The sequence below is a fragment of the Ruditapes philippinarum genome, unplaced genomic scaffold, assembly GCF_026571515.1.
Source record: "Ruditapes philippinarum isolate M1 unplaced genomic scaffold, ASM2657151v2 ctg1609_1_1_1_1, whole genome shotgun sequence".
Classification (NCBI taxonomy): Eukaryota; Metazoa; Mollusca; class Bivalvia; order Venerida; family Veneridae; genus Ruditapes; species Ruditapes philippinarum.
This window is the reverse complement of record NW_026866144.1, coordinates 46,518-70,738: the sequence shown is the minus strand read 5'-3', so window position 1 is coordinate 70,738 and position 24,221 is coordinate 46,518. Positions and strand designations below refer to the sequence as shown.

The 24,221-nt window shown below is 32.8% G+C and overlaps 4 protein-coding genes across 6 annotated transcripts; 2 read left to right on the top strand and 2 right to left on the bottom strand.

Annotated features, from left to right (window-relative positions):
* Positions 1-245: 245 nt before the first annotated feature.
* On the top strand, positions 246-2,380 carry LOC132731468 (sodium-dependent glucose transporter 1-like). Its single transcript, XM_060717661.1, has 3 exons — positions 246-481; positions 910-1,201; positions 1,875-2,380. Exons 1-3 carry the CDS (start codon positions 395-397, stop codon positions 2,378-2,380), a joined length of 885 nt encoding a protein of 294 aa, XP_060573644.1. The 5' UTR covers positions 246-394.
* A 1,976-nt stretch (positions 2,381-4,356) lies between these two features.
* Positions 4,357-10,270, bottom strand: LOC132731465 (sodium-dependent glucose transporter 1A-like). The gene is made up of 4 exons (XM_060717655.1): positions 9,817-10,270; positions 7,930-8,030; positions 6,528-6,819; positions 4,357-6,243 (listed from the first exon to the last, which is right to left on the bottom strand). The coding sequence occupies exons 1-4, from the start codon at positions 9,848-9,850 to the stop codon at positions 5,105-5,107; spliced, it is 1,566 nt and encodes a 521-aa protein (XP_060573638.1). The 5' UTR covers positions 9,851-10,270; the 3' UTR covers positions 4,357-5,104.
* A 678-nt stretch (positions 10,271-10,948) lies between these two features.
* LOC132731467 (sodium-dependent glucose transporter 1A-like) lies at positions 10,949-18,379 on the bottom strand. 2 transcript variants are annotated; one of them, XM_060717660.1, is made up of 4 exons: positions 14,177-14,256; positions 13,480-13,589; positions 12,662-12,953; positions 10,949-12,263 (listed from the first exon to the last, which is right to left on the bottom strand). In XM_060717660.1, exons 2-4 carry the CDS (start codon positions 13,579-13,581, stop codon positions 11,152-11,154), a joined length of 1,506 nt encoding a protein of 501 aa, XP_060573643.1. In that variant the 5' UTR covers positions 13,582-13,589; positions 14,177-14,256; the 3' UTR covers positions 10,949-11,151. The 2 variants fall into 2 exon arrangements, with proteins under 2 accessions (XP_060573643.1, XP_060573642.1); XM_060717659.1 differs by lacking the exon at positions 14,177-14,256 and adding an exon at positions 18,233-18,379 and having other exon boundaries at positions 10,950-12,263.
* On the top strand, positions 14,587-22,434 carry LOC132731466 (sodium-dependent glucose transporter 1A-like). Of its 2 annotated transcripts, none has more exons than XM_060717656.1 (4): positions 14,587-14,973; positions 19,427-19,550; positions 20,111-20,402; positions 20,868-22,434. In XM_060717656.1, exons 2-4 carry the CDS (start codon positions 19,428-19,430, stop codon positions 21,974-21,976), a joined length of 1,524 nt encoding a protein of 507 aa, XP_060573639.1. In that variant the 5' UTR covers positions 14,587-14,973; position 19,427; the 3' UTR covers positions 21,977-22,434. The 2 variants fall into 2 exon arrangements, with proteins under 2 accessions (XP_060573639.1, XP_060573640.1); XM_060717657.1 differs by lacking the exon at positions 14,587-14,973 and adding an exon at positions 17,742-18,142.
* Positions 22,435-24,221: the final 1,787 nt, after the last annotated feature.

Genomic DNA, 24,221 nt, shown 5'->3' with positions numbered 1-24,221 from the left:
AATAATTTTCGCGAAAAAATCCATAACTTCTCCAAGGTTTTCTGAAACATTTTCTTGAAAATATACCGTAATATAGTGCCAGTATCTTTATAAGTATACATGTATTTAATAATTCTTAATTGATCACCATTGCTAATTTCCCAGTCCAATCCGGGGGATGATCACACTGCGCTTGATTCAATGTCAAATGTTACAGGACCAAAAATCAACAATATTTGGCCTTACTAGTAGCCTCGGTTGTTCAGAAATGCAAAAATGTTAACTTAAACGTTACTGTTAATCTTCACTTGAGTAATTAAAGACGTATTAAAATAAAGAAATGCACATATTTGAATGAATATTTTGAAGGACATAAATCTTAATTGATAAGATCTTTTGAATACTTTTTAAAAAGATGGATTCCTCTATGCGTCCAAAAGAACTGACGACATTGCAGAAAGTGGTGAAGACGACCTTGCTTGTAGTCGTCTGGTCATGTATTGTGAGTATGAAAACTATAAGATGTTTTATGAATCTTTTTGGTTTGTACCCGTCTCTATCAATTTTATATAAATCACTAAATTTACAATGAAGAGAGTTTGTCGTGAATGATTTAGAAAAACAGAAGTTATGTATTATGCCAAATATAGTTTAAATATTCAACATATTTAACTTTGGCGTGTACAGTAGAATATCCTGTCCACCTAGAACATTCAAATCGACAGCATAGAATATAAAATCTTATTTTCCACGTGTCTTATATGTACTGCATCACGGATTATAACATTTTATTTTTCATTTCTTTTCGTATGTGCATCAATGTTCAATCATGTTATTTGCCACAGTGTAAGGAAATCAGTAAGTTTTATACATCCGTATATTTTCATTAATTATATTCTTGTTGTAATCTATCACATTAATTTGCTGTAGGGCATGTGCTTGGAAATCACTGGACCTACACTTATAGACCTAAAGATTCGAATCAAAGCCGACTACGAATCTATTTCCACCGCTGTGTCTGGACGTAGCGCTGGATTCTTCATAGGATCTGCCATAGGTGGTGTGCTCGTCGACAAGTTTGGCTTGTACTGTGACCTCATGGTAGCCGTTTGTCTTGATTTAATGGCAGTGTCAGCAGCCTCAGTTCCATGGGTACCTTCAACAGAACTGATATTCTTTGTAAGTGTTTGTGGGGGAACTTTTGAAGGCGTTATAAATATAGGTAAGCTACAGGTTTCTTATGATATCTAGGAGATATTTATATTTTTGTTTACCCCTTATGACATCGGCGTAATGTACTTAATGCGTGTACTATTTATATACTATATATTTATGCTAATTTTCATGAAAATGTATGAAAATATATTTAAAGTAAAATATTGTGAAGTGAACAAAGAAAGTAATTTAAACATTGCACTCAGCATTTTAAAACTACGTAAATTACAAAAAGAATGTCAAAATATGCAAAAATAGCCGTACTGATTTATCATGCAGTAAAGTTATCGTACAAAGAAGAAATATTTATTGTAACATGTAAATTATTACTTGTATCATTTTACATGTTTTTAGTCTCAAGTTTGATTTTCATGAAATATTTTTAGCTCGTCTAGAGGCATTACGCTAGTCTTTATTTGTTTCGGAAAAATAAGGGAACAAAAGGTAAATCAACTTGTCGCGAATGTCTGTCATAGTACGTCAATGCTTGTTGGTTTAAAAACAACTAATTGAACATAGGTCCATATATGGAATTGCAAGACACTTTTTAAATCAATTTTAAAACCCAATACATATTAACACTGTATTCTATTTTGAAAGCACATGTACATATATTTACCACATATGCTTTATTTGTATCATTGCTTATATTTAAACCTATGCACGTCTTTTAATTACAGCTGGCCAGAAACTGATAATTAATATGTGGAAAGAAAACTCGGCTTCACCTCTTCATATTCTACATGGTGGTTTTGGCATTGGATCTTTTATAATTCCATTAATTGCGAATCCTTTCCTTGCAAAACTTGCACCAGACGAAAATAATGTAACAACCGGAAACGTATCATGTGATTCTCACTGTAGATTAAATTTCACGACAACACCGGGATCAACAACGACAACAGAGAAAAAATATTTGGCTGAGACTTCAAAAATCGAATACGGCTACGCAATTGCAGGTTTGATAACAATCGTGGTATCAGTTGTGTTTTACACGTATCACTTTTTAGGTTCAAAGCAACGGAAGCTTTTGAAGAAAGAAATGGACAACGGGACAGAGAAAGAAAAATCGAATACCAGGACTTTATCCTTTAGGGAAATGTTTAATCCTGCTACTTGTGCTGGTGGACGTTTTCTATATGGGGTGGAAATTTTGCGCTCGTGTTTCTCTATTTCATGCAACTGACTGGCGGGGAGAGAATCGCAGGTAAATTTATACGCGCATTTTCGATTGACTACCACCACTTCACAACTGACGATGGTTCCTATATAAATACTGTATTTTGGATAGCATTTACATGCGGACGGGTTTTAGGATTCATCTTGGCAAAGTGGATTCCAATCAGAATTCTAATTTTGATAGAAACAGGTGGATGTCTTGCTTCTTCTATTGCTTTGGTATTCCTAGGAACTTCAGGACCACTAGCTTTGTGGGTAATTATGCCAATACTAGCTGTCTTCGTTGCCCCACTCTTCCCGTCAGGAATAGCCTGGGCAAATTTCCACATAGAAGTCACTGGAATTGCTATTACAGTTCTCTTACTTGGCGGATCTATTGGTGGAATTATCTACATGAAGTTGATAGGATTCTTGTATGACAATTACGGCCCAAAAATGTTTCTTTACACCTTACTAGGGTATGGTATCTCGGTATTTGTTCTTGCCGTTTTAATGGATGTAGTTGGAGCGCAACATGGCAGCAGGTTTAACAAAGATGATACCGATGACACAAAAGATATAGAAATAAAGAATGAATGGATAGCTGAGAAATTGGAAGAGGATAACAAAGGTTATGATGCATCTGAAAGTACAAAAGACAACAAAACAGTAGATGATCCTCCCAGTTACGATTCATAACAGCCGATTACAAGGGATGTAAAAGATTATTAATGTATTTCATTCAGCAAGTGAGAAACTGTTATAACTTCAGTCTGTTAGGAAAACCTCAATGTATCTTTGTTTTTGCCAGATATAAGAATACAACATGTATATCATAATTAACTAGGGATATGATATATCCGATCATTGGCGATGTTCGACAGGGAAAAACTGTATCGACTGTCTCATGAAGAAAGTCTTTCTTTTTGTTTCAGAAAAAACAGTATTTACATGGACATTTAAGGCACTGTAGGCATCAGAAACGAATAAATTTACTTATTTAGAAAGAGAAAAAAACGAGTTTTATCAAGTTAAAATAATGACTTATAGAGGCTGAGTGTTTGTTATGTGAAGAAGGTAGCATTAAATGTAAAATGATATGTCATAAAGGTAGCAAAATACATTCACAGTAGTATTTGTACAAAAATAAAACCAAGATCAACAAGGAAGGGCGGTATTCAATGGACGCATCCCCATCTCAACCAGGCAACACAAGGCCACCGGCAATCAGCATAGTCATTAAATAACTATAAATATACTTATTGCCAAAACGCAACAAAAATATAGTTTAGGTAATTGCTAGAAATAATAAAGTACACCAACAATTAAAAAGCCTTTGAAAAATAAAATTAAAAGAATGGTTGGGGCAGAATAGTTTACAAGTTCTTAAAAGTCGTTTTTCAAAAGACTGCATGCTTGTTCAGGATGCTAATTATGTATTATTAATGTAGCTTTCCCTAATATACTGGTACAACACATTAAAGGTCATACATATAGTAACATAAACAATCACGAAGACATTAAAATTGTGTTTACACTAGTGAAGGAACATTAACATATCGACGTTCAATCATGATATTTCCCACGGTGTACCGATTTCTTATACATCCAATTATTTTCACTGAATATATTTTGTTGTAATCATAGTTTTTTTCCCATGCGATAGGATTTAAAATGTAAATTCTGAACACAAAGATATATTGAGAGGAATGACGCCAAAGTTGATATAATTACACTGAAAAGTACAACATCATTCACGGTAATATTGTTTCGCAAATCGCATATTCTCAGCGTCAGACCTCGAACACATTAGAAAGAATACACAGAACGGATACGGTATTTCGGTCTAATTAAACATGATTACAAATAATAGTAATTTAATGCTGGGAGTTGAATACTTAATTTATACCAATATATCGAGTAAAAGTCAACCTAAATTAAGTAAATGTACAGATATAACAGTAAACAGTACATTATTTATATATTTAATATAATGGTTGTAGAAACCGAAAGTACAGAGTGTCTATCTGTTGACATTTATTCTGATTTGGTTTTAATTGTACATCAGTAAGCATTTTAAATTGTTTAATTGTTTATGCTTTTCAACAATAATTTTAGGTCTTTCCATTTTTTATAGACTTTTGTTCTTTGGATGCCAAACATATACATTTGTTATACGTTGTCAAATATTACACCCTGTGTTTTTGCTTACATATCTAAAACCACGTGGTAGTACTACCTTCAATCCGTATTAAGTCCGAGGTTATTACTAATATAAGCCTAGATGTTCGGATTGTTTCGTTGGAAAACATTTGTACGGAAACTATTTCATTCGAGCTGAAATATTTATCAACTATGATACAAAAATTAGTACAAAAGTGACATACCTCGCGTAATATGTACTGTGTATTTACATCACGTTTATTGGTTGTCAATAATCAAACACATATTGCGGAACATCCTTTGCAAATATTATACTGATATTGTGAAAAATAAAGATGGTTGAAGATTGAGAAAGTTCATGATATGAGAGAAAAAATGGAAGGGCATCATCTCTCATCCAAATATAATGCGTTTAATGTTTATGTATCACTTTATAAATAACGAGTTACATTTGTAATATTAATAGCCACGAAACTAAAGACTCGCAAACCTCATTTGTGTAACATGTCTGAATAGTAGTTGGAATGAAACAAAGAATAATGGTAAACATAGAAATAATAATTACCTAACACATTATCATGAATTAGTTTTAAACTTTGACTTTAGATACTTCACAGCTTTTGTCTTTATCGAATCTAGTCTCATTGTTCTCATTTGCATTATCAAGCAGTACTTGATCCGCACGAACCATTTCAACTGCATTATCCCAGGAAAACCTACTGCCATGTTGAGCACCAATTATGTCTAAGAAAACCGCTAATAGAAAAGCAAGTATTGCATATCCAAGGAGCTGGTAAAGAAACATTTGTGGGCCGAAGTGTTCGTACAAATAACCAATAAGACTTTGATGACCTATACCACCTACTGATCCGCCAAGAAGGATCACCATCATTCCCATTCCAGTAAGCTCAAGATGATAGTCCGTCCACGCTACAAAAGTTGGCCACAGTGGGGCTTCGAATAAACCCAGACACTGTACCAATACCCAATAGGATGTCGAATTGTCTTTTGCAAAGATCGCCAATAGTATTGATGTAATAGTCAATCCACCTGTTTGAATAAGAACCAAAATACGTACTGTTATCCATTTTGCAGCGATTGAGAAAGAAATCCTACCAACTGCAAAACTAATCCAGAAAGTCGTGTTGATAAAAGAAGCGTCGCTGTTCGAGAATCCAAGTTGATCAACAGAAAAACTACGGATAAAGCCTCCTAAAAGTCTCTCTCCACCATTGGCATTTGCAAAACATATAAATAGTAAAGCAAATACTTGAACGCCATACCACATACGCCCACCAGCGCAAGTGCCTGGATTTATCATTTGGAGAAATGAGCGATCTGGGTCAATATTCTTTTTGAGAGTTGGAGATTGTGCTTCCTCGGTACCAGTTTTTCCGACTTGATATCGATGTTCACGCACTTGATATACATAAAAAGAAAGGGAATGCAGTGCAACCAATATCGCAGATATTGCGTAAGTATATTCTATCCTTGATCCCTTTGCGTATTTTGTTAAAGTGGTATTCAAAACCAATTCTGATGGAGTTGTCAAATACGTAGAATTCGAATGCTGGAAAGCGGAATTTATTTGACCTTCTTGTTTAACAGCCAGAAATGGATTGGCATATAGAGGAATGATAAATGATCCGAAGCCATATCCTGAATGAAGGAGTATCATTGGAGTTGCTGCCTTTTCTTGCCAAAGTTTCAGGATAAGTCGTTGTCCAGCTGCAATAATAAAATATTTCTTGAATATATTGAAGTCAGTTCAAAAATCAAGATTCGGTTTTTAACTTAATGTAGTATTCAAACGTTTTCATGCACTGTTTTGTTGTTGTTTAATTATCGTTGTAAAACAGGTACATGTAATAAGATATTAAAAACTACAATATGTATAAATATGAAGATTCGAATATAGTGTAAACTGTAGTTAGAAAAAAAATCTATGGTGATTCTCAACCCTTTTCTTTTTTAGATTGAATAATTTCCCGTGCCAGAGATATTTTTTATACCTATGTTAATAACAGACTCCATAAAACCACCAACAAAACACAGAAACCACAGAAGCTCCACATTTTGTGACCAGGGAATGATGGCAGTTGCTATTGCCGCGAAGTCCAAACAAACAGCCAGCATTAGATGACAGTATTTGCCGAATTTGTCGACCAAATAACCACCGATGACGCAGCCAGGGAACAGTCCAAAACTCCTACCAGATACCGCTACGGCAATATCCTCGTAACCAGTGTTTAGTTTTATCTTAAGATCAATCAGTGTTGGACCAAATATCTCCAGATATAAGCCCTAAAATGGAAACAATATTTTATTGATGGAAATGTTCATATTTTAGCCAAAATAATTTGTATGTCTCTCTCACACATTTACCGAATTTTTCAAATTATCAGTTGAAATTGAACCATTTTCTGTTTATATGCTTAATTCTGCTAAATATAGCGTTTGTTGGCATTGTCAGTAGATGACACCAGCCATTGCTGTTCATTAATATAAACAGACTCGGTCAAACCTTTCATGCAATGTTTCATAAATGTGCTTTTAGGTGTCAATCAACGGTTTTCGTTGCTTTGTTCTTTTATATTTTGCTTTGCTTCCAATGACAGCTTTCGAATATGAATATGTATGTTTAAACTTTCGGGAATGTTTAAACATTTTAAAATAAAACAGTTCAAATATTTGTTTTTCCAGTATTCTTTCTAAGTTACTTGATACTCGAAAAATAATTTTACGGTAGACCTTAGTCAAAGTTTGTATCATATATTGAAACAAACCACTGAATAATTACATGTTGATGGCATTGGTAAATATATTAAGATACATGATAAGATATTGCATATCTATATATAGCAGATCATAAACTGTTCTGGAACAAAATATAATTGTTCAAAATGTTAATATTTATACTCATTCAAGTAACATTTTTAAAACAAATGTACATGATTCGATACTACTGATTGAATGATAATATATCGGAAAAGAGAAGGGAAGAACAATATAATTATATCAAGGCGAATTCAATGCAACAATTTAATGATTATATTATGGAGAAAAGATGGGAATAATAATTTAATTTTATCAAGAAAGAGACGGAAAGAACAATATGATGATTATATCACAGAGAAGGAAAACAATACAATTTTATCAAGGATAAGGGAAGAATATAATTATATTAAGGAGAAAAAAGGCAAGAATAATATAATGAATATACCACAGAGATCAAGGAGATCGGAAGAACAATTTTATGATTATATCTTATCACGGAGAAGAGAAGAACAATGTTATGATTTTATCAAGGAGAAGAGCCGATACCAAGACGAAAAATATAACGAATATTTACATGAAAAGAAAAGAGAAGAAAAATATTATGGAAAAGAGATAGAGATGATTAATTAAGCTTACGAGTGCCAGCCATGTTGCCACAAGGAATACTGTTTCTACGACCTTTTCACATGTTGTTTTCTGTGGTGTTATTTGAACATCATCAGGGTTGTTTTTATTACCTGTAAAGATATTCCTTTCATCTTTATTTTTTTGTATTTTTTTAAATTAATTATCTAACTGTTTAAAAATGGGATCAGTAGTAAATGAATAATTAAAATCTCCTTTGGTTAAAAAACGTAGGTTTCTTACTAAAGATTTCTTTTAAAAAGATCCACCCGTAGAGCGCAAGCTTAAGAATTAACTGTGACTTGTCAATTCAAAGGTGAGACATTTTGAGGGATCAGTTTATCCTTTTGTATCATGTCATTTATTCTGTTATACCTGCAAAAGTATGTTGAACTTAAAGTATATGCACATAAAATACTGTTTAGAAATAACATCGTAACAGTCATCTGCAAGTTTGTACATAGTGAATACCTAATGCGGAGTAAACGATTCCAGTTTGAAGTTTTAAGGCCTCGCGATCACTGAGCACTAACGAATTCTGCTCTTAATAAAGGAACTAAGAGGTTTCAATACTTATATCAGAAAATAAGCTGTTTTATTTTTTTACTGAATAAACTTCTTCATAACAAGTTATATATTTCATTAGAACATGATAATTTTGCTTCTTTATTGCCGTTTGTTATTTCATACAACCATGTATTTGTAAAAGAAGTAAAATTATGTTTTAGCATGTCGCTATCATGATGCTGTGAAGTACCAATTAGTTGACTATGTATGAAATAAGTTGGAAATGTTATATACACTTAACGGCTTTTCTAACTCCACATTTTCATCTTTTAATATCTTTTCTATTTAAATCATTTTTCGTCTACCGTCATAAAACGGGTTGATAATTATTTTGGCATGTATAAAATTGAGCGCAAACCAGTCTAACTGTCTGTTACGAGATGCACGTGCATTCCGTGCATTTTGTATGTTGTCATTTATACAAAAGTTGTACATCTACAAAATTGCGTATTGACTTACATGTCAGGAAATCATAAAATTATTGAAATATTTAAATTTATTAAACGATGCGGCGAATGACACTAGAAGAAAGCGCATGTGCGGTTGGGATGGTCCAAAGTGGGGTTTCTAATAGACAGGTAACTTATTTATATTTTATTATTACGTTACAAAATAATAAAACTTACACGTAGTTGATGTCTAAATACCGATTGAATTAATACCCAGGTTAGTAATATCCAATTTTTAACTTCGGGTTGCCCGGTTGTTTGGACGGGACCCCAAAACAATCACTAGTCTCATGACAAAGACCTCTACTGGAGCTAGAAAATGCTCTTATTAGGATATGGAATGCAATTCCATAGGGTTTTATCTCTAAATTATATTAATTCAATGCGTTCCAGATGTACTGCAGTCATCACAGCTCAGGGCGGACACAACAAATATTAAGGTTATAGAAATGTGACCTTTGATTTTACGCGTATTGCTGGTAAAAACGTGTGGTTGATCGATATTGAACTTGATCGTTATTATTTTAATGTTTTTATTAAATGACATGATGAATTAAAATTGTGTAAATTTTTTTTGTAAAATCTTATTTTTTGAAAGAGATATTAGCCAAAATACAAGTGTGGAGTTAGAAAAGCCGTTAAGTATTGATCTTGAAGCTGAAAGATGATTATTATGCCTGTTCAAAACTGGTCAGTGCTTGTAAAGGCATATTCTGTCATTTTTAGTGGTGTAAATTCCATCGGCAGTTGTAGATTTTAAGACAGAAACTGACAGTCTTAAAACTAAGTCGTTAAACATTCAGGGAATTGAACATGTTTGGTAATAAACAATGAATAATTACATATAGAAAACAATCAGCAAGTTAAGTTTAAAATAACTAACCTGTCATATATTCCAGTTGAGTTTCAGACTTCATGTTTTTTTATATATATTTGATTCAGTAAGTTTCAAACCATGAGGACAAAAATGCTTGCAAACACGGCGGTAATCATAATCATTTTTTTCTACTGTTATCAAGTGTGAACGAGTGTTCTAGCATACAAATGAACTAAAACGGGGACCGGAGATAAACCTATGTATGACTTTAGTGAATGAAATTAGTCTCATTTTGTTTCATCGACACAGTTACAAAGACAATGTGTTAATATAACACTTGCATTTCATTGAAACGTGTCAAAAAGAGAAATCAGTTGATTTTAATAATACGAGCAAACAATATAGTTTGCTTGAGCTTCAAGTTATTCAAAAGCCAAGACGACGTCATTTATAGAAAAAGAAATTAGCATAGCTAGTATCTTTGATATTTTATCAATTTTGTTTTTTTTTGTAGTTTTTTTTTTTGGTGACAACGTTTATTCAGACAAGAAGTCTTGATTTAATAAGGAACGAAAGTTCAAGTAAAATAAGAACTTACTTTTAAAATCACATAGATATAATTCATGCCAAACTACTAGATATGTAACCCTAAAAATTATGATAATATGTACAGTCATGTACTATTTAAATTTTGATTTTTATAATATTACTTTATGTTATACCTCACATAAATATTGCTCCTTCTGATATCTATATAATAGTCCGCGAGCCTTAAAATAATATACTATTGACGATGACGTCAGCTGTCAAAAGAAAATTATAGTGACTGAGGGCACTTTCATGTATTATCTGACCGCTAAAATTTTATGGTGTTTTACAGCCAGGAAGATTTTACAAAACGCGCATCAAACTCCTACGCAGTGGTCCTCCTTTCTTCACGAAACACTGTTTGGAGTTTGAACGCGCATTTTACAAGTTATCAGTATAATTTATTTAGACTTTTGTATGTTTTTTAAATCATATAATTTTGTTCTCGTGCTATTGCAGGATAAGAACTAGGATACATTATTTTGGACCTTAGAGTAGTAAAGTGTCCTCGCAGTCAGCAGTCCAAACATTGAACCGACCTTAGCCTTCATCTTAGGTCCGTTACATGTTTGAGGAATAAATGATCGGGCATTGTAATGCTATGACGCCAACAGTATTGTGTATTTTTCCTTAAATATTTAATGTTTAACTTTTAGTCATGATAATAAAAATATTGACGCTTAATAAATATAAATTTAATTTCTATTTAAATTATCTCTTTGTTCATGCCTGACATTTTTTTTTGCAATCAACTACTTTTTTAAAAGGTAGTGTCGCCATGATTTAAAATGAATTTAAACATTGCTCGGGTTTTTAAAGTGCTTCTGACTTAACAACGTATTTTTCTTCAGCGGTTTTCATTTCAACGACTTCTTTGTCATTTTCATTATTGTCCCACTGGAATCTGCTTCCATGCTGGGATCCAATCAGATCTAGCACAATGGCAAGCACAAACGACAAAATTGCATAACCTAGTACTTGATACAGAAATGTGTAATAAGCAACGTGCTCGTATAAATATCCAATAAGTCGTAGATGACCAATACCACCGACTGACCCACCCAGAAGAAGAGTCATCATGCCAATTCCTGTAAGTTCTAAGTGGAAGTCTGCCCAAGCTACACCAGACGGCCAAAGTGGAGCTAGACAGATTGCGAGAGGTTGTATTAAGATCCAGTAAGCTAACGCACTATTCCTTGCGAAGATAGTCATTAGTATTGCAACAACAGTTAACCCCCCTGACTGTACTAGAACCAATATCCTCACCGAAATCCAGCGTGCAGCAATTGAAAACCCGATTCGACCCACTAAGAAGCTTATCCAGAAAGATGTGTTGACATACGATCCATCGTCTTTTGAAAAATTAAGTTGGTCAATTGAAAAGCTTCGGACAAACCCTGCTATAACTCTCTCCCCGCCACCGACATTTGCAAAATAAAAGAAAAGAAGAGCAAAAAGCTGGATGCCATACCACAATCGACCTCCTGCACATGTAGCAGGGTTTATCAACTGGGTAAAATTTCGATCTTTTATCTCTTTCCCTTTCGTTTGTTTTTCAATACTGGTATCAACCTTGTCAATTCCATTACTGCAAAACGTTTCGTAGCGCCTTTCGTGTATTTGAAATACATAAAATGACAACGAGTGCAAAGCGACTAATACGGCTGAAATCGCGTACGAATACTCAATCTTTGATTCTTTTATGTACTCCGGTACTGTGCTATTTGGCATAACATAGGCTGCAGTTGTTGATGTTATATTAGCATTAGCCAGGGTAGTATTTTCTATATCCTCTCGTTTAACAGCTAGAAATGGGTTTGTATAAAGAGGGATTAGAAAGGAACCGAATCCATAACCAGAGTGAAGTAGGATCATTGGTGTCGCTGCTTTCTCTTGCCAAAGCGTCAAGATACGCCGTTGACCCGCTGTAACAGAAGATAAGTATAAGCTGTTACGTGGGTTTGGACAAAGAATTGTGGCATAGAGTAGGTAAAATGATTGCGCTTCCTCAACATAAATATCAAATGAACCAACTTAGATTAAATGCAGTTTGTGATTATGGTAATATTGTAATGTTAAATGTTAAAACAGGTTTATTAAGTCATCTGAAAAGAAGTTTGGAACAACATAACAAAAGGTGCTTATAATGTGCCGTAAAAGATACATTTGAAAGTATCTAAATTATCAGGTCTTAGGTCCATTTAAGATTAGGAATATATTTTTGCAGTATCAAATGATCAAGTTATAAGTTTATCTGATATCTCAAACAACTAAATATTATTTTTACTTTCTATTTCTTATTTGTAATATTCAGAAAACGTACCTATGTTTACAACTGACTCCACAAATCCACCCACAAAACAGAGGAACCAAAGGAGTTCCACATTTGGTGACCACGGGATTATAACCGTTACAACTGCCGCTATCTCCAAGCAAACTGCCAACATCAGATGACAATATTTTCCAAACTTGTCGACGAGAAATCCACCAAAGACGCAGCCAGGGAACATTCCGACACTCCTACCTGATACTGCCACGGCGACCTTCTCATAGTCTGTGTTGAGCTTGATTTTAAGGTCAATCAGCGTTGGACCAAATATTTCAAGATACAAACCCTAGAAAAACAAATCATTTAGCATAATACACATGTAGTAAAAACGACATTGGTAATAGAGACTCGGTCCGACATAGTGTTTTTAGTGGCTATCAAGAGTTCACTTGTCTCTAACCGATATTGCATCTATGTAAACACATGTTCGTGTTGTTTTTACAACTACTGTATGTACCATGTGCATAAAAAGAAAATTAAATGATATTTGCCATCCTTAAAAAGTTTAAAGCGACTGTATTGTGTTGCTACCGAGAAAAAAGATGAAAAAGAAATAGAAGAAGGAGGGGAAGAAAAAGTAGTAGTAGAAGAAGAAGAAGGAGAAGAAAAAAAAAGAAAAAAGAAAAATCAAGATATTGAAATGTTGGAATCTTGATGGTCGTACGTACAATTCATATGCATCATTATGACCAAGCATCACCGTTTAGCAGAACATCCAGGCATACTGTCATGATATACCTGCGCATGATTTGTAAGATTTGATATAATTACGTGTATGTTTAAGATTACAGGAAACAAATTTTATACTATACCAATGCAAGCCATGTAGCTACAAGAAACCCAGTCTCAACAACTTTTTCACATGTTGACCTCTGTGGCTTTGAGTCTGTTTGGCTGTCTTTGTCCTTTTCCATTTTGTTGTCTGTGAAATAAAAAGCAATCCATGTATACAAAGTTGAGTGTAAAGACCTTTCCTTTTTCATCAAGCATGCAAATGTGACTTTATATGTAAGTATGTTTGTAATATGCTATAATTTCTATAATTAATTAAACATCGATCAAAATCAAAGAGATTATTATGCAAATTGCTGACATGAAATTTAAAATGAGTATAAAGAACTGTAAATCTAGTTTTTAAACAACCACACCAACAACAACAGCAACACTAACAGTAGCAGAATGTAAAGCGTCCTAACTAGAAAAATTCATACTCAAACAAAAACATTACTAAGCATTTTTCAACTTTCTCAAGAAAATGGTTCTACTCTTTATACAAAAGATATTTTCACGCAAGACCACATGGTCAACGAAGTTGATTCATCAAATGGAACAACAAAAGTGAAACATTTTAAGCGATAATTGAACGTTCAGAGGTTAAGGCTAAATTATTCGAAGACATATACTAAAACGGGGCCGGTATTTTAAGCTTCTGCAAATATTATATACGTTTACCTTGTTTGGTGGTAAGTAAATATTAAGAATATATTAAAAATGAAATATAAGTCTTACCTTACCTATCAAGTCGACAAAAAAAGACTTAGATAATCATACAGAAATAACGCACCTGTTATAGGGTGAAACAAAAGTCAACAAAAATGCATCAGTACGAAAAATGATGTTCCATAAAGATTAATTATAAACCTACCCAAGCAACTGTAAAATGATTTCCATTTATGAAATAGAGATTTAGGTATGTTTATGTAAACTTAAGTACATCGTAACTTGATTGGCCTTGTTAACATAATATCAGTACTGTTTGGTAGTTGCACAGTTTACTTCATATCAAATGTGTTTTTTTCTTCTGATTAATTGGGAATTGTAGATACATACCACTATAATGAATGAATGAATTAATTAATTAATTAATGTTTTTCACGGTCATTGAAAAGTTGAGACGAAACATGCAGTTACTGTATAGAAGTATGGAGGGGATTATTTTACACTGTTATATCTTTTATTTTAGTTTATTTCATGATATCGGTCTGATCGGTGTTTATCGACAATTTAACACGGTTTGGTGTTTTGATGCTTAGAAATTGACCACAAAGGCTGAGGCCGATTTTCACATAGCGCTATTTGATTTCGCACCCTACTGTTGTTACGATATAGAAATTATCAAACGAAAAATAGTTATTTTATCAAGTTTTCAACAATAAAAACTTACTTGTCAGACTGGATTGTATTGTATTTACATCATTTTATCGATTATTTTAACCATTTCTTTCCTTTTATACTTAGGATGACGTCATTACCCTGCTTACTAATTAGAGCCGATTTGTCAACTAAAATGGATCAAACCTGTGGCGGTAGTGTATTTTAAATATTTTTTAGCATTTTATGAAAAGAAAATTTTGTAAGAACGGATAATATCAATAAAAATGCGTTATTATTGTTGTCTTAAAAATGTGTTAACTATATTATCCAGGGACATATACATGTAGTCTCTAACCAGTGTTTATTGGCAGTTTAATACCGGTTTTTTTTCCTTCTTTGTGTAATTTTCTGTTCTTTAAAATTTGATCAATAAAATGTTCCTTTGAAGTTGGTTAGCTTCTTAAGTTTCCTTATCTGATATTTTTGTGCTATTATTGTTCTTGATGATTTATGAAAACGCCTTTATAATTGTTATAAGAGAATAAATATCATAAGAGACGAAAAATGACGATTTATGTCGAGTTTTCAGAAGCTTGTGTTAGCTGTAATAACTATTGGAAGAAAGATTTTATCGGAACTTTCTTTTTTGAAAGACAAACTGTGTTGTATTGTTTTGTTTTGTGTATTGTATTTATTTCTTATAACTGCATCGTACGAATTTAATCATCAACATAATTATATGCATATACGTTGGTGCGTAGCATACCCATGAGGATAGAATAATTCCTCCATGTTTTGTTTTTATTCTATTAATATTTTTTTATCAATATTCTTAATGTATCTTATACGATTAGATAAGAATGAAGACAGAGTGCACTTGCATAAGTAAACTATTATAATGAATTTATGATGTATGCTTAAAATGTTGAAGTTATATATGAACTAAAATATGATGCATTTGAAATCAAACAAAACTACTTGACATTTAAACGTTCAACTTAAGCAAAACAACGAAAAGAAAAGATAAAACTCTACATTTAATAATTTCATTTTCAACATAAAATAGGAGGTCAAAACCACATCTTGTGAATCAGTGAACAGTTATTTAGGAGTATGCGCCGATCATTTTTCTTTTGAAAATGTCACAAATGTTTGCAATCACGATTTATTAGTTTAATTTCATACTCGACACTTAAATGAATGCTACAAGAAACAAGACATTAATCTCACACATCCTTACCAGGTACACATAATTTATGCAAATAACTTAAAGGCCCACCATGCCTCAGAATGCTTCTTTTGTCATTTCTGAAAAACTTTGAAACTTTTTTTGTACTGTTTTGTACTGCCAATTGCCTGAACCATCTTTTGCGTCTGTTGCCATTTGGCAATCAATACAGTTTTAGTGACTCATGTATTGTGTATAGAAGTCAAAATGTTACTTTTTTACATTTTGCTACTTAAATGACAAATGATTTCACATTCAGCGCTTCTATTCTTACGTGTAAATCATCTAACATGTTCTAAAACCATTAGTTTAACGTAATCAAAGCTCGTGCTTTGCCCTTCTGAGGCATAATGTGCCTTTAAAATCAGTTTTTTAAAATATATTTGAGCCGCGTCACGACAAAACCAACGTAATGGGTTTGCGACCAGCATGGATCCAGACCAGCCTGCGCATCCACGCAGTATGATCAGGATCCATGCTGTTCGCGTACAAACCCTATAACAAGTAGAGAAACTGAGAAACTTAATATATTTGAGCCGCGTCACGACAAAACAAACATAATGGGTTTGCGACCAGCATGGATCCAGACCAGCCTGCGCATCCGCGCAGTCTGATCAGGATCAATGCTGTTCGCTATGAGTTTCTCTACTTGTAATAGGGTTGGTAAGCGAACAGCATGGACACTGGAAATAAGAAATATATGCATGAGCTATATGTAATAAACGTTTCTCCTAAAAGGGCTTATACAATATACACTGATGATTAGAAATGCTATAGATATGGTATATGATGATCAAATACAAATGTACATTATTCTAACACAAATATGAGCAATGTGAAATATCATTTGCCTTATAAGTACTCTGAAATCTCATATAACAATACACATTGTTAAAAAAAACTACTATAAATGAGAAAATGAGACAGACTAGTGTAAAGATAATTTTATTTAAATAAAAAAACAACTCACGATTTTGGATTTTGAAATGTTTGATACACTTTAAGTTTTATCACAACTCATTAGTCTTAACTTATCTAAAAAAAATAATTTAACCCGAAGAATGATCTTGATTTATGGAGATAAGAGTTTTTGTCGCTATAATTGATCTCTAAAATGGAGCAGAACTTCCATTTCTTTGATCCAAAATTCCTTTCAAGCAAATAAACCATTACACAAGTGAAGCCATTATACACCATTATATAAGATCAAAAGAATTGTAATCATGAGCTCTTGATCTATTCATATTTCGGTACATAAATCATTATAGCATGTCTGGACTTATTGCTTTAGGGTTTTCTTTTTGAATAATCAACATTCTAAGATAGCATTGTGTTTTAGAGGTAATGGAGAAATATTTATGCTGACATCTATATTTCATGCAAAGCATATAAATTGTACTGATACCTGTGTTTATTTTTTAATCAGAATGAATGTGATCACTTATTAACTTTTCTGTCACGTGCTTTTCACTTTATATAATAGAGGCTTATAAATTAAAGGCCTCTTCTCAATATGTTTTTCTTTAAATTCATGCAGTTTCAAATTTCCCAAATATCTAAACTTAATTATGCTAGCTTTTTACTTACTAAAGTCAGCAATTTTAGCGATAATTCTACTCAAAATCAAAGGACTATTGCCTCTTATAAAATCACTGCTGTTAGAATGTTTTGTATTTTTCACCATTAACCTAATATGTGAATCTTATTATATACTAATGAATTGAATATCACAAAGCATTTTGTGTCATTTATTTCTAATACAGGAGTCACACTGTCCCGAAATTGGCACCAGATGGGCACACGAATAAAGCAATGTTCAAATTCGGATCTGATGGGCCATTCGTGAGGGCATCTTGTGTCATCATATGGTCTGGATCCATGCTGGTCGCAAACCCATTATGTTGGTTTTGTCGTGACGCAGCTCATATATATTAATATTTATAACATACATTTAACAGACACCTGTATGTCCTAAATTCAAACGGAAAAAGGTATTTAGGTCAATTTGTTAGAAACAAATGAATGTAGAACAAAAACATTAATGAGTAACAATATTTCATAAATTAAACATGACATATACAAACAATTATTGTTTCGGCATGATGTTTATATTGCAATATTGTACTTTACGTGTTTTGGAAAATTTACACAAGGTTTGAATTTTAAAATATAACCTATACAACATTTAAATAAAACGTCTAAGAATTCATGGTTTTAGAACGAAGGAAACAAAGTAAAGTGACCTTTTATTCTATCGACGATTCCGTTTCTTAAATCCAAAAACTAAACTGTATGTATTTCGTGTCTTAAATTTTGTTGCGGTTTTAACTTATGCAAATAAGTTATATCAACATATATATGCATCAAGAGATAACAAGATTACGTCATTTTGTTGGTGTGAAATTGTCGAGATTGTAAATTATTTTCAAATCTTTTTCAGTAAATCAAAGTTTATCCTTTTCATTCCATGACATCTTTTTGTTAGCAATGCACTTCATAGGGAATGAAAGTGTTATAAAAATACATAGGAAAGAAAATAAATAAGAAAAAAAAATAAAGTAGTCGTTGTAAACATAAAATTAACATAAATAACGTAAATTTAAGTGCAATAAATATTAATGCAATGAACGTTATTTTGATACAATGTGCTGTGTTCGGCAAATTGTGTAACCTGTTGAACTAAAGACACACAATATTTACCTATTTGAATGATAGTTTTGCAAGTTCTATATATCGACCCCACGAATATCACCGAAAATCCAAGGAAATTGCCTATTTCATTCAAGAATAAGTGTACTACCAAACTACTTTCTAATTGAAGAAACTTAAAATTTCTGTAAAATGAATAAAAAAGCAGAAAAGAATATACGTTGAACAAACACATGTTTTCTTTTCTTAAAAGTGCAAGGTAAGTATGCACAAAATATGTCATGTTTTGTCTCGCATCACATCAATTTTAATAAACATTAGAAAATAAGAAAAGAAAACAAGCCAGTGACAGGTCTTCCTTGAGCGAGTTTTATATATTGTATGTAAAATGACAACTTGTGTCAGATTTGTTTCATCATATTCATCATTGTAGTAAAACCTTATTAATTTGCTGGATATATAATGCAATTGAAGTCTCTTATAGATATTAACTGCTACGTTCGAAAACAATTTTGGACCTTTTGATCTTCAAAGAGATTTAAGATACAACGCACAACGTATCTAAAAAAAAAAAACAACAATAACAAAAAGAAAAAAAATCAGCGTTTTTTATTCCAATCTTTTTCAGGAATCTCGAATCTCTTGTATTATTTCAGGTTATCCGATCAGCTGATTAGGCAAGGGTAGCAAACTTTGGATTTCTTTAACACCTCACGTAATGCTGCAAATGTTTCATCATTAATATATATTGATTATCCTAAGGGAAATCCATTTTTTAATGATTGCAGAATGACATCCCCAGACATTACGGAAGCAGAGGCTAAAGATGTGGTTGAAGAAGAACGCAACAAGAGAAGTGTTTTGAGCAAAGTTGTAGAGACGTGCTTTTTGTTCCTTACATGGCTAGCACTAGTGAGTCTAATTAAATAACAGATTTTCATGTGATGAACTGCATTCAATCTACACATATTAAAAACAAATCAAATAAAACAAAGTTGTTTTTGCTATGAATAAAAGTGCGATTATAAACAGTTGATAAAATAGCATGTGCTAGTGCTAAACGTTTATTGAAAACGAATATATTCTAATGCTCACACTTTGTTCATTTTTAAAAACAGCGGCCTCTCCGTGATAACCGTTAAATTTACTAGGTGACCTATAGATACCACATTTTTATATAGAAAAATATGATTAATATGAAAATAAATGTAATATATAATTATTATCTCATGGATAAAAAGAAACATATCCGCGTTCAAAGAATACAAACATCAGGTAATGTAACATCCGACAGGAATCGTTTGATATTGAATCAAAATAATTTTAATGACATGGTTAATAAACAACACATATTTATCGTTTTAAGTTAAATTGTTCATATGCCTTTTGTGATTTTTTTTTCTTCCTTTCTGTCGTTATTTTTCTGCTTCTTTTTACCTATGAAACTTAATTAATTGTTTTAACATTTTCAGTCAACGTACGTTGAAATATATGGACCTACCTTAATTGACCTGAAGATAAAACTGAACACAGACTATGAGCAAGTTGCTGTGGCTGTTTCCGGAAGAAGTGTTGGTTGGTTCCCAGGAAGCGTTCTCGCTGGTTTTTTCGTGGATAAGTTTAGTGGATATTGTCACCTAATGATTGCCCTCGGCCTTGACATTGCCGCTGGTGTGACAGTAGCTATTCCCTGGTCCCCAAACATCACATACATGTGGTACTTTTGCTTTGTTGGTGGATTTGTTGAGTCCTTTCTCAATATTGGTAAGTGGAGAGAGGAAACAAAACATATAGATTGGAATAATACTAAATATATACTATTTGTATGTAATGATTTATGCTTAGTTATTTGTTGGAAAATGACCCAATAGTTAGTAGACTCCTCTGAAAATCATTGTATAATACATATGCACACATGTAATGAAACCCACCTTAATCTGTGTTTTTTCCCCAAGCATTTTGATTTTAATAAGTCAAAGGAACAGTGTTATAGTGTAAATCGTTTTAAAAACATGATATGTTAATATCGCCGTGATAGTTTGCAATTGAACCACCCCTCAGAGGCTCCAGTTATAGAAGCGTTTATGTTTGGCCATACAAGATTCCAAAAGTCTTGCTAATTATTATTGTACTGCCTGATTTCCTGCAATTAGATGTTCCTTGCCATTATAACAAAATTATAATGATTCAGTATGTATATAATCAATTGTAATCAATTTTACTTTTCAGCTGGCACCCGCATTTTATTTAACATTTGGAAGGATAAAACAACTTCATACCTAATGTTGATACATCTAGGCTACGGTATAGGTTCCTTCATTGTGCCACTGTATTCCAATCCGTTTTTAGCAGACAAAGAAACACAGTCCTCGGATACAAACACAACGACGAAAAACAGCAATTCAACAAGCGGAAGCATGCTACCTCTCACTACCCATAATGCCAAGCAGAATGAAGAAAGCTCTTTTCAGAAGGAGGATTCAAAGATTGAATACGCGTACGCCATTTCCGCTTCTATAGTTGCAGCCGTATCAATTGCTTTTTACTATTATCAAATACGACATTCTAAATTTCGGAAAATTGCTGAATATAATGATGGAGTGACCACAATAGTTAAGAAAGACAATGAAAAGGAAGACAGGACGTTTAGAGAGATTATTAATCCGGCAACTTGTGCTAACGGACGATTTTGGTACGGATCATCCATTTTATTTCTCTTATTCTTTTATTTTGGAAATATCGGAGGGGGCGACCGTATGATTGGTAGCTTTATCAGAAGTTTCGCCATTGATCAGTTAGGATTCACCAAAGATGCTGCGTCGATTCTTAACACTTCATACTGGATAACATTTTCTGCTGGTAGACTGGTTTTTATATTTATATCACGTTGTATTTCAATTCGAGTATTAATCGTTTTAGAAGCTAGTGGCATGGCTATCTCGTCTTGTTTACTATTGTTTTTTGCCGGAGACAACTCTTTGTCTCTGTGGATTATAATACAATTCTTTTCATTCTTCTCCGCCGCAATTTGGCCGACGGGTATTGCATGGACTGATTATCACATAGAACTGACAGGTCTTGGAATGACATTGCAAATATTTGGGGCATCTGTCGGGGGTATATGCCACATGCGTTTGATAGGGTACTTGTACGAGAACTTTGGACCAAAAACGTTTTTATTTCAGACACTTGGCTACGGTGTGCTGCAATTCATTTTAGCTGTGTGTTTAGATTTAGTAGGAGCACAGCATGGTAATAGATTTGCCACTGAAGATGAAAACAAAGTTGAAATTGAGATGCCCGAAACTACCAGCAAATCAAATGAAAAGTTAGATTGATACAGAAATAATATATTCGCTGTATATAAACAGCAATGAATGGTATTCCCAAACATTAAGATAACATTATACACTATAATTCATCACCTGTCATATGTATAAGTTTGAAATATTGGAGCACAGTAAGGACCCTTTTGCCATTAATATCCCACTTAATTATTTGATTAGCTTAACTAGCATCAAGTATGTGTAAGTTTATGTACGAATAATATAGTGTGAAGGATTATAAGTTGATGAATATATGATATTATGTAAATATATATAAAGAAATTTTGAGGAAATAATATATTTCAACACGTAAGAACTGGAAGGAATGCAGGTTGTTCACAACGTAATTTTCTTGCAAAATGTTCTTAACCTGTCACTATTCATATCGAAAGGTCTTATACAGTTTAATGTATTAATTGTCAAGCTGGTTATCAAAATATAACTTCAAAATTCACTTGCTTTATACGAGTGAGACATTTGTTATACACATGTATTTGATTATTGGTAGTAGTTATCCAGTCGCCTATGGACACACGATTTGACTAATTTTTCAATTTCAAGGTGTAAATGTAGGACTACCACATATTATCTACTGCTTTTACTAATCGCTTTGAAAGAGTTAAAGATCCTGTATGTTGCAATTAAGATTGTTAACACACTTAAGTGAAATCTAATATATGAATATAATTATGCAAAAAACATCAAAGAATATGTAAAATATGTATTGCAAATATTTGTCCACATTATATATATGTATCATTAAAATATATGCATTCATTTCTTATTGAAAAATTGGACCTATACTTTGTAGAAAATAAATTTCTAATTACCTCACTTTATTGACATGAAATGTAAATTCGGTAATATCTTTACAAATAATGCTTTTTGGAACTTAAAATATTAATAAATCTTCATTTGAGCATTACAATCATGATATAAAATCATAAAAAAATGAGTTACAAGATCTTTAACTGTAAAACAATGTTATAACTGTAATGGTTTTTAGTCACTCACATATGACGTTTTCCCAACTTTTCGTGTGGAGAAATATCACAGGTGCCCTTCAGTGCATTATTTCAGGTATGGGCGGGAACCTTTTAATTGAGTCTGAAAAGCAATACAATTAGTATCATCTCTCATGCCCCCGTAACAAAAGTTTAATAATGCTTTACTCAATCCACACTTAAGTAGTGAAATCAATAATTTTGAAAGACAAGAAATAAACAACTGGAAAAAGAGTGATTTCTCGGAAGCATTAATCATGAAAATTGCAGACTCGGTTTGATTGAATCTGTCCATGAGAGATAATGATAAAGTGCAACATGCCTCACGCCCCTTAGCACAGGCTTGAGCGGTACTCAATTTTCATCACTTTGATTGCTGGAATTAGTAATCCGGAATGACCAGATAACTATAATAACACTGAAGTGAAGTACATGAAAACGTTTTACAGCTGCCGCAAGGCACTTGACACCTATTGTTGTGAAGTATAAAAATCTGAAAAAAGATTATCCTTTGGAAGCACTAATCACAACCAAATAACGTGAAGCATAGTATTGCAGACTCGGTTTGATTGAGTCTGTACAAAACACCGATCAATATCAAGGCCACAAATGTGAAGATATTTTGAAATTGCCAATCGCAACTACTCGTCAGTCTTCGGATAAGGACCTCGAACATAATAGTATGAATAGAACGGATGCGGTATTTCGGTCAAACCTACGCTAAGAAACTTAACATATAAACAATTAGTAATTTAATGCTGGGAGTTGTTGACAAGTTTATTTCCAATATATGTAGTAAAAGTCCACCTAAAATAAGTGAATTCATAGGTACAAAAGCAAACAATTTATTAATTATGGCTGTATAAACCGAAAGTACAAAAAACCCAACCTGTTGACATTTAGTTAGATTTGTTTAAAATTGAACATCAGTGGGCATATTTAAATTACAAATTGTTGTCAGACATATTTTCAAGCATAAGAGTACCGGAACAGACATTAGATGTCAAATATATACATTCGTTTTACATTATCTCTGTTTCTGTTTACATCTGAAACCACGTGGTAGAACTACTTTCAATCCGTATTGTTTCCGAGGTTATTATAGATAATAGCCGAGGCAGTTCCGAATGTGAACTTGCATATCCTTGTTTTTGTACTGAACGTAACGGCGTATTCGTCTGGTTACATGTGTGTTTTTGCAAAAATTTAAATAAAAATGATGTCATAATAATGTAAAAAACTTGTTTTCAGAA

Coding starts and splice junctions, on each gene's coding strand:
- LOC132731468 (XM_060717661.1), top strand. CDS start 395: ATGGATTCCTCTATGCGTCCAAAAGAACTGACGACATTGCAGAAAGTG. Junction 482..909: donor TAGTCGTCTGGTCATGTATT/GTGAGTATGAAA, acceptor AATTTGCTGTAG/GGCATGTGCTTGGAAATCAC. Junction 1,202..1,874: donor TGAAGGCGTTATAAATATAG/GTAAGCTACAGG, acceptor TTTTAATTACAG/CTGGCCAGAAACTGATAATT.
- LOC132731465 (XM_060717655.1), bottom strand. CDS start 9,850: ATGAAGTCTGAAACTCAACTGGAATATATGACAG. Junction 8,031..9,816: donor TCAACTGGAATATATGACAG/GTTAGTTATTTT, acceptor ATATCTTTACAG/GTAATAAAAACAACCCTGAT. Junction 6,820..7,929: donor TGGCAACATGGCTGGCACTC/GTAAGCTTAATT, acceptor TTTCCATTTTAG/GGCTTATATCTGGAGATATT.
- LOC132731467 (XM_060717659.1), bottom strand. CDS start 13,581: ATGGAAAAGGACAAAGACAGCCAAACAGACTCAAAGCCACAGAGGTCA. Junction 12,954..13,479: donor TAGCTACATGGCTTGCATTG/GTATAGTATAAA, acceptor TTGTTTTTCTAG/GGTTTGTATCTTGAAATATT. Junction 12,264..12,661: donor GGAGTCAGTTGTAAACATAG/GTACGTTTTCTG, acceptor CTTCTGTTACAG/CGGGTCAACGGCGTATCTTG.
- LOC132731466 (XM_060717656.1), top strand. CDS start 19,428: ATGACATCCCCAGACATTACGGAAGCAGAGGCTAAAGATGTGGTTGAA. Junction 19,551..20,110: donor TCCTTACATGGCTAGCACTA/GTGAGTCTAATT, acceptor TAACATTTTCAG/TCAACGTACGTTGAAATATA. Junction 20,403..20,867: donor TGAGTCCTTTCTCAATATTG/GTAAGTGGAGAG, acceptor TTTACTTTTCAG/CTGGCACCCGCATTTTATTT.